This window comes from Ipomoea nil, unplaced genomic scaffold (assembly GCF_001879475.1).
Source record: "Ipomoea nil cultivar Tokyo-kokei standard unplaced genomic scaffold, Asagao_1.1 scaffold1286, whole genome shotgun sequence".
NCBI classification, from domain to species: domain Eukaryota; kingdom Viridiplantae; phylum Streptophyta; class Magnoliopsida; order Solanales; family Convolvulaceae; genus Ipomoea; species Ipomoea nil.
Window position 1 is genome coordinate 302,531 of NW_017617714.1, and position 11,528 is coordinate 314,058.

Genomic DNA, 11,528 nt, shown 5'->3' on the forward strand with positions numbered 1-11,528 from the left:
TAGACCCGAATCGACCTAGGATTGCGAGGCAAGAGCGGGGACCCCGGGGCGATGCTACGTGCCTAATCCATCTGCCTCGGCACAAGACCTCGGCTCAAGAGGTCGGCGGGCACCTCGGCAGGAGGTCGGCAGCTGACCCCGACGGCCAACCTCGGCCGCATTGCCCGGTCTCCGGACCAGCGTGGTCAAAGCGGGGGCAACCACCCCCCCCCCTCCACCAATTCAGGAGGCCGGGCAGTTAGGAGGCCCCAGTAGCTTGTATAAAAAGCCCTTCTTGTGTCCAATTAAGACACGTTCACTACTTTCATGACTATTGTCCTAATCAAGCCTTGTAATAACTTATTAGATACTTTCATGACTATTGTTCTAATCAAGCCTTGTAACAACTTATTAGCGATATCTAATACAATATGCAGTCCCCATGACCTTAATGACATCGTTTTATTCTTTTACTACCTACGTTCTTAACCGGGTTTAATTGATAATTCGGGTTCACCCCGGATAATTAAATCTATCAATATTAGTAAATTAGGAAAATTATTTCATTCTGAATTTATTAACTTAAATATATTTTGATTGATTTAGATTATGTGGGATTGGAGTGTTGTATATATAATTGTCTTTGAATTTAGAATACGTTAGATCCAAATTTCAAAACTCACTAACATGACAGTAAAACTATTTATATTCAGATGTTTGCGTATTGGTCAATTTTACCATATAAGTTAAAAAAAATTAATGAATATTATAATTAGTAAATGTAAATGGATTAAATGTTACATCAAAGTTTATAAGATGCATGTAGTGTAGTACAAATAGCCTCATCTGCCGTCTTCTACATACTTGCTATTTTTATTTTGGTAAAGGGGGAAGAGTTGCCATGTTCATATACAGAAATAATCAAAATTAAGAATTGCAAACAGCTGTGTAGAGAGTTGATGATCAAGATTTTTTTTTTTTTTTTTTTTTTTTTGTAATATTATATTGCACCACTATGGCACTATCTGAGTTGTTTCCCCTGTTGACAATTTCATGCAATATAATGATCATTATATTTTAGTTGTTCCCCAGGTTGTCAGTTGACGATTTCATGCAGTGACGATTTCCCAGTTCTTGCAGTATATTAATATTATAAATAGCTTTACCATTTAATCATCTCTAGTCATCAGCTCACAGCTGAATAACAAAGCTTTAAGTTGAATTGGTAGAGTTTTTTAGGCAAGACATGAGGATTCGCGGTGGTGGCCTCACCGGAGGTAGCCTGTTGTCACACATCTCGGTGGTGTTAGTCTTGTTGACTATCTCTAATGTAGTTTCGGGAGATACTGGTTATTTGTATTCTTCACCTCCGCCTTCTGTGTATCAATACAAATTTCCTCCACCGCCTTCTCCGTCTCCACCACCTCCCTATGAGTACAAGTCTCCACCGCCACCTGTGTTGTCACCTCCCCCACCGTATGTATATAAGTCCCCTCCACCGCCTTCACCATCGCCTCCACCGTCATATGCTTACAAGTCTCCCCCGCCACCATCTTACTACTATAAGTCTCCACCTCCGCCTTCACCTTCTCCTCCACCTCCATACTATTACAAATCTCCTCCACCACCTTCACCATCTCCTCCTCCACCTTATTACTACAAATCTCCTCCGCCACCTTCACCGTCACCTCCTCCACCTTATTACTATAAATCTCCTCCACCACCTTCACCATCTCCTCCTCCACCTTATTACTATAAATCTCCCCCTCCACCATCACCGTCCCCTCCTCCACCATACTATTATAAATCTCCTCCTCCACCTTCACGTTCACCTCCACCCCCCTATTACTACACCTCCCCCCCACCACCTGTTAAATCACCACCCCCTTCATACCATTACTCATCACCACCACCACCTGTAAAGTCTCATCCACCACCATACTACTACTCCTCTCCACCACCACCCAAGAATTCACCACCTCCTCCATACTACTACTCTTCTCCACCACCACCTAAAAAGTCTCCTACTCCATCATACTATTACACTTCCCCACCACCACCACCCAAAAAATCTCCTCCATCCCCATACTATTACACCTCACCACCACCACCAACTCATCATTATCCTCCACATTATGATCATTTTGCGGTTAAAGTTGTTGGAAAAGTGTACTGCTTCAACTGTTACGATTGGGCATATCCTAAGAAATCCCATAACAAGAAACATCTCAAAGGTATGTCTTCCCTTTCAACCATTTTCACAACAATTGTACCATTGGTTTTTATAATTATATTTCTTTTTAGTTTTTATTGACGAGTTCTCTTTAATTTGCAATGGATTTTTAATACACAACAAAACTTATATAGTATAATAATATTTATTTTCTTTCTAATTATGGACTTATTAATTTATCACTCTATTGGAATTTATTGAAAAATAGGTGCAATAGTTGAGGTAACATGTATGGCCGGTGAAAAGAAAATTGTGGCATATGGAACCACCAAGATCAATGGAAAGTATAGCATTGAAGTTAAAGATTTTGATTATAGCAAATATGGAGGAAAGGTATGCAAGGCTAAACTTCACACACCACCCAAGGGTTCCAAGTGCAACATCCCTACTAACTTTCATATGGGCATTAAGGGTGCTACACTAAGAATAAAATCAAAGACACATTATGAAGTCGTTCTCTATGCAAAGTCATTTGCTTATGCCCCAAAGACTCCTCATGGGGAATGTGAGAAGCCCAAACCTACCCCTCTCCCACACTATTACCAATCTCCGCCGCCACCAACTTACTACTACAAATCACCGCCCCCTCCTTCATTAGTATCACATCCATCACCGTACTATTACAAGTCTCCACCACCCCTATCTTCATCACCACCACCACCATACTATTACAAATCTCCTCCACCGCCATCACCATCACCCCCACAACCATACTATTATAAGTCTCCACCACCCCCATCTCAATCACCACCACCACCACCCTATTATTACAAATCTCCTCCTCCACCATCACCATCTCCACCCCCACCCTACTATTACAAGTCACCACCTCCTCCATCACCATCACCCCCACCACCATACTATTATAAGTCTCCACCACCCCCATCTCCATCACCACCACCACCCTACTACTACAAATCTCCCCCTCCACCGTCTTCATCTCCTCCTCCACCCTACTATTACAAGTCTCCACCTCCCCCATCACCATCACCCCCGCCACCATACTATTATAAATCTCCACCACCCCCATCTCCATCGCCACCACCACCCTACTACTATAACTCTCCTCCTCCACCCTCACCGTCTCCTCCTCCATCTTACTATTACAAGTCTCCACCTCCTCCATCACCATCTCCCCCACAATCATACAATTATAAGTCTCCACCACCCCCATCTCCATCACCATCACCACCACCACCACCACCCTATTATTACAAATCTCCTCCTCCACCATCACCATATCCTCCTCCACCCTATTATTACAAATCACCACCTCCTCCGTCACCATCATCTCCGCCACCATACTACTACAAATCTCCACCACCACCATCGCCATCTCCTCCACCTGAATACTACTATCACTCCCCTCCTCCACCATCTCATTCTCTCCCTCCACCGTATTACTACCATTCACCGCCCCCACCATCCCCATCTCCTCCACAATCAACATACATTTATGCTTCTCCACCCCCACCAACCAAGTACTAAGCTTTAATTGCTCTCCACTTTATTCTGTATACCAGGTAAATCACATTTGATTTTGAAATACATTATTATTAATGTTGTTATCATCCACTTGAAGCTCTTATTAATAAATTTTTAATTTTTCAGATCTTCGATCCAAGTGTGGAATAAATGAAGGCTTCTTGAAAGGAACTAAGGAAGATTTGGTCATCATTCAATCTAATTTATTTGTCAAATAAAGGCTCCCTCCTCATTGCATTTAAAAGCTTTATTTCTCACATTATAGACCAACTTATGTCTAATTCTTTACTAATATAATCTTTCACATATATCTTATTGTATATCATTTTATATAAAAGAGGTTTGAAAGGATTATTCATTTCCACTAGATTAGAAATTTGTTTGTGATGTTGGGATGTAACCACCCTTAATAAATTAAATTCATAATTTTTATTTTTTCTCATTCATCCACTAAAAGACCATTCTTAGCAAGAATTGACCGTCTTGTAGAGATTCTGAATATATTATTTTAGTGATTTCTTTGGACAAACAATTCCTATTATTGCGTTGATTTCGTGGTCAATTGCTAACAAGCCTTGTACCCCTTTAGAACGGGTTTACATACAACTAGCTATTCACCTACAAGCACAGAAACAACAAGAGTTCTTCGCAACTAAAGTAGTTGCGAGTGAGAGTGGTAACAAATTAACAACTTAAAAGATAAAAATAAAACAAACAAAGTAATTTGCAAAAACAACAAGTAAATAATAGTGGCTAGACTCTCTAACTTTAATGATTTATCATGTTAACTTAAATGGACTCATTACTCAAAACCGATGCTAATCTCCGGCAACGCCGCCATTTGAAAGTTGGTTTTAGTGGTGATGTTTTAGTGAGTGTCGTCCTCTAGGAATGACTATAAGGGAATTGAGTAGAGAGAGGTTAAACACAAGATCATTAAGTGTTTGAAAGATAACCAAAATGGAATATTTGTTTGCATAAAGACAATTATAAAACAAATAAATGATTAAGTAATAAAAGAGAGGACTTAGATCAAATAGCAATGTACGAATGTTTCTTAGTGTTTTAAGATTCTAGGCTAAACAATGTTCAACAACGAATGCAAGGAAGTTAAGTCAATGCCAATGCCACTCTCGTGGACATTGGACTCTCACTAAGGTTCTAATCACATTCTCATAGCAATTAGACTAGGTGAGACAATTAATCAAACATCTTGTGTACTCATTTCCTTCCAATTCCCCTTTCTCAAGAGTAAGTTAGAAATATGATAGGTTTGGCTATGGTGAATCCCTATTCTCATAGGTGAAGCACCAAATCCAACGACCTCTTGCATAGTAGGGCCCTAACCAAACAAGAGTCCATACAAATCTCCAAATTCACAATCACATTCATTCTAGAGGCATAGCAAAACCTAGATTTGGCAATTCAATTCATGTTGGCATTCATACAAAGCAATTCAATCTAAATCCCTAAAGGATTTAACTATTCATAGTGGAATTGAAAAACTAAAAGCAATTGAAATAATATGCAATGAATTCAAGTACAGAAGTAGTTTATAAAATAGGAGAATAAGAATTAAAACCTTACTTGATTCAATTTGTAAAAGGTAAATCTAAAATTGAAGTAGAAGTTGTAGTTACAAGTGATAATTCTTCACTAAATCTTCCAAGAGTTGATGGATTTACAATGAATAGATGTTCTAGAATGGATTTGTGAAGAGAAAACCTAACAAGAAGACTTAGAAAACTACCAGATAACTTAAAAATAATGCCTATTCCTATTTATACTATTGCAATCGCGCCAATAAAACTGCCTTCAGATTGCCTGGTCACGGAGTGACATCCATTGTGACCAGGCCAAAGCCTTGCAGGTCCCAGGATATCACGCTGCAGGTCACGACGTGACCAGCAGCGTGACGCCTGGGATCCGCAAAGTAGTCTGCAGGTCACAATGAAGGTCACGACGTGACCTTCACTGTGACATGCATACTACATTCAGATGGTTAGATTGTCACGCTCCAGGTCACGGCGTGACCAGTAGCGTGACACCTACCCATTTGAAAGCTAGTCGAAGTGTCACTTGTTTTGTCTTCTCCTTCGCTCCGATGCTCCGTTGGTAGTTGTTATCATTGTGCTCTTCCATTTGTGAACCACTTTACCTTAATATCATCTTGATTTGTCCTCATTTTAAGATCTTGTATGCCCCAGTCTACATTTCATTTCCTCAAGGCATAAACACCTGAAATATGCTTCATTCTCGCATAAACACCTAACATTCACTCAGAAATTAGTACAAACGAAGCATAATTATGGGCTAATTCAAGGCTTATCAAAATGAAACTGGATAATAGTTTTACATATTTGAGTGTATATTATCTAGTGAAATTGTAGTTATATTGAAATGATAGTGTAGTTGTATTGTAATGAAACTATAGTGTATATAAAATGAAACTGAATAACAGTTTCACATATTTGAGTGTATAATGTCGAATGAAACTGTAGTTATATCGAAATGAAATTGTAATTGTGTTGAAATGAAACTACAATGTATATTGTCCAATGAAATTATAGTTATATCGAAATGATACTGTAGTTATGTTGTAATGAAACTATAGTGTATATATAATGAAACTGAATAACAGTTTCACATATTTGAGTGCATAATGTCGAATGAAACTGTAGTTATATCGAAATGAAACTGCAGTTATATCGAAATGATATTGTAGTTGTGTTGTAATGAAACTATAGTGTATATAAATTGAAACTGAATAACAGTTTCACATATTTGAGTGTATAATGTCGAATGAAACTGTAATTGTGTTGAAATGAAACTGTAGTGTGTGTATATATATATATATATATATATATATATATATATATATATATATATATATATATATATATATATATATATATATATATAAAACTGAATATGTTATACAAACATAGCTACTTTATGCAGAACAGCGCAGAATGAGTGCCGTTTCTTTTTATTAAAAGAAATGACACCGTTTTGGATCATGGTCCATAATGCTTTGTGGATTGCGGTCCGTGGTATAACCCAATGAACTTAATAGTCAATATTGAAATATCAATCGTTATACCGTGCACCAGGGCGCACATAGCACTGTGCGCCCCGCGCCTCCCAAAACGACGTTATTTTGTTAAGTTGTTAAAAAAAATTCCCTGTTTCGAATGCACATAAACTCATAACAGAATACACATAATCTAACATATTACATAAGACATAATACATAATACACAAACTCATAATACAATACACATAAACTTTTAACTGAATACACATAATGGGTTTGGTTAACATAATACACAAACTCTTTAACTGAATACACATATGAGGTTTGGTCTGTTCGGATAGACGGAGTGACATCATCATGACGTCAGCATGAAACGCGCGCGTTTTGTGCCTGGGCGCACATTGCTATGTGCGCCGTGGTGCATGATATAAATTGCCTTGAAATATAGGGTTATACAATCGATAAGGAAATTCCAAAAAGGTGTAACTTCTTATTATCTTATTCTTCTCCCAAAAGGTTGAATTTCCAACCCTACTCACACTGCCCCCATCGAAGTTCGAACATTGATCTCAAAAACTCAAATACTACCCACTGAACCATTGAGGTAAGCCCGTGCGAGTTTCTTATTATCTTATCCTTGATATATATATATATAGGGAAAATGGCACTTTTTCCCCCTCAATTATTTATGTAAGCACATCAGCCCCCTCAATTATTTTAAAAGTGGTGATTTTTCCCCCTGATATATTAAATTGACATTTCTACCCTTAAAGTACACATTTTATTTATTTTACTTCTCCAACAAATTATTGTGTATATATAGCGATGACCACGGTTTGGTTCAAACTGAACCGGACACTATAGTAATCGAATTAAAAGTTTTCGGTTATGATTCAGATCTGATCTAAAACCCAATATTTGGATTTCTATTTATTAAATTTATGAATCAAAAAAACTGGACCCTGAACCGTAAACCGGTGGTTCCGGATCCGGTTTGCGATTTTGAACCGTCTTTATTTTAAAATTTTATTTTTTATTTTAAAATAGTCTAAATTCAACAAAAAAATGTATTTTATTTTTTCAGTTCGGAACATGAACCGGTCATTCCGGTTCGCGATTTTAATAAACTATAAATATCGCGTTTTGATTCTAAATTATTGTAATTGGAATATTTTGGTTTGGTTGCTATAGTATCTCTTTGGTTTGAACCAAATTATAGTAATAATTTGTTAGAGAAGAAAAATAAATGAAATATTTATTTTAAATATTTATTTTAAGGGTAAATATGTCCATTTAACATTTCAAGGGAGAAAAGAACCACTTAAATAATTCAGGGGGAAAATGTGCTATAAGTATATAACTTAGGGGGAAATAGTATCATTTGCCATTACATTGAATTCTCATAATATCCATAGATAAAACTTTATACTCCGTAATAAATAGGATATATAGTATATAAACTTACACACTAATGTGAATCTTTGTAATTTGGATTTGTAGTAGGCCAATTGTAAACAGAGTAGGAAAGTAATTCAATATAGAACTTCCATATTTTGAACGTAGGTAGGGTTTTGCCGTTTTGGAAGAACAAAACCTCGAAGAGATCTCACAAACCGAAAAGGACTAGGAAAAAAAAGAGACAGAAGTATCAAGTCACAGCGTCTCAAGCCCAGCGCCTCCTGGATTACTCTGTATTTTCATTGCTCTTGCTTTGGGGTTCATCAACTTCTTCAGAAATCAATTTCGCAATCTTTTCCGATGATTTTTTCCGCTCACTATCTTTCCACCCTGCAGGTATATTTCATGGATTTTTTTTTTTTTTATTTCAAATTTTAGTATCTTTTATTATCTATCCTGTGTTACACGTAGATGTGCGTGTATAAATGAATACGAATTCCTGTAAAAATGCAATATTTTTTATTCTCTGTGAAATTGCCTTCTGTTTGATGTGATTCTGCAAAAAGGGAAAAGTAATACCTGACTAATCTTTTATCTGCAATATCTGATTACATATGCAATCTGTAAAAGGGGGGAGAAAAACTCTGAATTGAGGTAACAATTCTGATATTCGTTTTGGGGGGTTTTAAAATTTATTCATTTATTTTTAAATATTAGAGAAAACATTGAAGCCTTTCAAAAAAAAAAAAAAAAAAAGCCATGTTTGGTAACATAGTTAGCTTATCCACTATTAGCTATTTGACATGGTTAAACAAGTGTTTGATTAATTAACTTTTTGTAACAACTTATTACTCCAAAATGCTAAAATTCAAAAAATTGTTCAAAGCAACTTTTTCGATAAGTTTTTTAGAAAGTCTTTTTGCATGTAATCAGCTATCATCTAATAGCTAATTTACCAAACAATTTTCTACAATCAGCTAATGCTATCAACTAGTCATAGTCACTAACCCAATCAGCTAACAGCTACGTAGTATTTACGAAACACCTCCAAGGTATTTCTTCTTTTTAATTAGTTTCCCCCTGTTATTGCAGGTGACTATATGTCAGCAGTGTGGTTACAAGGGTTCCTCTAATGCTTTTCTATACTGTGTCCAGTGTCTCAATGTTGCTGTGCATTGGTAATTTCCACTGTTGATGATATACACTAGTTTCAGTTTATTCATTCATTTTACTGGCTTTTTGACCTTTTCATTTTTTCGTTTAATTTATCTTCCTTGTAACAGTGACTGCCTAGATGAGATTCCAGGAACTTTAGATGAATTCATGAGATGGGTTTGCGAGGACTGTCTGGGTGTGAGTAGCTTATCCGACCAATTTCAAGAGGTGTCTAGTGAGATTGATTCGACTCTAGAATCTAAGTTAGGAGGTGATAATAGTTCTCCTATAAAGGTCAATGCGAAGAGAAAATATAATGCTACTAACTTGGTTGCAGTAACCGATTGTTCCTCTCGTGATTCTCTTGATTCACATGCAACCATTGACTCGAATGAGCAATCTGAATCAACTAGTAACTTTCCATCATCCCAGAACTTGCCAGAAGATACGAGTTCCATAGGAGATCGAGAATTTGATGAGCAGTTTCCCAAGCATCGTTTCAGTGCAGATAGTAAGCCCGCATTGGTTGGTGGTTCTCGTGAAGTGATTGATGTGCAAGGTAGTTCCTCATATAAAAAGGAATCCGAGCTTTCAGAAGCGACACAATTAAGGGATCAGACTAGTATCGTTGGGTACAATTCTTCTCTATCGAACAAGGGTAATGAACCTGTTAGTGATATTATCTGGAGGTGAGTAAAGATGACGATTTTTCACATTGGTAGATTAAGACAGCGAATACTTGATAACGCAAATTTGAACTTTCTGGCAGGGGAAGTTTTAACTTCTGGAACGCAAATTATAGCATTGTTGATGGACTCGTAGCACACTTATCAGTTAAAGCGTGTGAAAAGGTTTACAAGCAAGCGTGTGTAATGCCGTCTTTGCTTCACCTGGAAATGCATCGCAAATCTGATGTTTGGCCCGACACTTTCAGCCCTTCGGGGCCAACTGATGATCATATTGCCTTGTATTTCTTTCCAGCAGACTCAAGGTGAGCGTTTAAATCTCGTCTCTATATATTGTATTGATTTGTTATTATTATTATTATTCTTATATGTATCGTCACACTATAGATGCGAAAAGCGTATCGATGATTTGGTCAATTTGATGATCCGCGAAGACCTAGCGATGAGAGTGTTTCTGTCAAACGCTGAGCTTTTGGTTTTTACTTCCAACGAACTGCCACTGCGATACTGGAGTAAGCCCGTAGTTTAGATTCGATAGATACGTGGTCGTGTTCTTGGATTAGTTGAGTAATGTGTTTGACAAAAACTGTGTTTTGCAGAATTCCAGGGCAAGCCCTTCATTTGGGGAGTATTTAGAGGGAAAGCAAAGTAATAGATGTTTAACTCCAGAGGGCACTAAGCCCTTTAATTTCTGGGTATATTCAAATCCAGTGAATGCTTTGGGATGGAAGACATTGTTGAAACACTAATCTCTGATCTCTGAGTAGTAGTTCTACCCTTAAATGTGGTATTTCCTCAAGTGTATACCTAACTAATAAATAAATTTTTTTAGGTAATAAAATTAAAGATGAAATTATATACAATTTTTATATTTGAAATATATATTTAGATAATAAAATTAAAGATGAGATTATAAACAATTTTTATATTTGAAGGTGTACTTAACCGAATGAAGCACGAAGAACCAATATCTACTGGTGCTATTAGATTACAAGGTCATTGGTGAAAGTGTATATTTATTTGATTATAAAATTAGTGCATTGACAATGTGAGAATTATAAATTTGTATGATTTTTGAAAAGGAAAGTATAATTAATTATTTAAGGTTTTTAAATAGTAATGTGAAATGACAATTTTATCCAATGATGTTAGTATTACTAAATTGTCCTTGAGTTTGGACGGGAAAATTTTGACAATCACTACTATGTATGTATGTATGTATGCTCTACCAACCCCGGCTCAACAGAGCATCTGAGATGTAAATCATGGTAACTCAACTGAACCACTGAGGCTAGACCTTTGCTTACTGCGCACAAGGAGCCCCTCTCACTTTGAGAGGTTGCTCTCACACTGTTGCTGGTGAAACTCGATCCATGGTCATTCTTCTCAAACTTCACCTCTATGACCAATTGAGCTGCTCATGCGGGCATTTGGTCACTTTTCTTGATCCTGCGGTAACTAGAGTGATCGAAAAAATGACGATTGAAAATTGAACTGTTTGAATATTTCAGTTTTTGGTTAGTAAGTTTAAAAAAAAAAAAAAAGAAGGTTATTT

General features: G+C 36.8%; 2 protein-coding genes across 3 annotated transcripts; both read left to right on the forward strand.

Annotated features, from left to right (window-relative positions):
• Positions 1 to 1,225: 1,225 nt before the first annotated feature.
• Positions 1,226 to 2,728, forward strand: LOC109184709 (extensin-2-like; the record flags this gene model as incomplete). The annotated part of the gene is made up of 2 exons (XM_019334747.1): positions 1,226 to 2,213; positions 2,421 to 2,728. Coding segments are annotated over exons 1-2 (1,296 nt in total), but the record flags the coding sequence as incomplete, so codon positions are not given.
• Positions 2,729 to 8,161: 5,433 nt separating this feature from the next.
• Positions 8,162 to 10,772, forward strand: LOC109184758. 2 transcript variants are annotated; one of them, XM_019334797.1, is made up of 7 exons: positions 8,162 to 8,528; positions 9,225 to 9,310; positions 9,416 to 9,826; positions 9,860 to 9,976; positions 10,057 to 10,278; positions 10,361 to 10,485; positions 10,573 to 10,772. In XM_019334797.1, exons 1-7 carry the CDS (start codon positions 8,493 to 8,495, stop codon positions 10,623 to 10,625), a joined length of 1,050 nt encoding a protein of 349 aa, XP_019190342.1. In that variant the 5' UTR covers positions 8,162 to 8,492; the 3' UTR covers positions 10,626 to 10,772. The 2 variants fall into 2 exon arrangements, with proteins under 2 accessions (XP_019190342.1, XP_019190341.1); XM_019334796.1 differs by having other exon boundaries at positions 9,416 to 9,976.
• The last annotated feature ends 756 nt before the right edge of the window (positions 10,773 to 11,528 follow it).

Excerpts from the sequence above, each read along its gene's own strand:
- LOC109184758 (XM_019334796.1), top strand. The coding sequence starts at position 8,493 with ATGATTTTTTCCGCTCACTATCTTTCCACCCTGCAG. Across the intron at positions 8,529-9,224 it reads ACTATCTTTCCACCCTGCAG|GTGACTATATGTCAGCAGTG; the intron begins GTATATTTCATG and ends CTGTTATTGCAG. Across the intron at positions 9,311-9,415 it reads CTCAATGTTGCTGTGCATTG|TGACTGCCTAGATGAGATTC; the intron begins GTAATTTCCACT and ends TCCTTGTAACAG.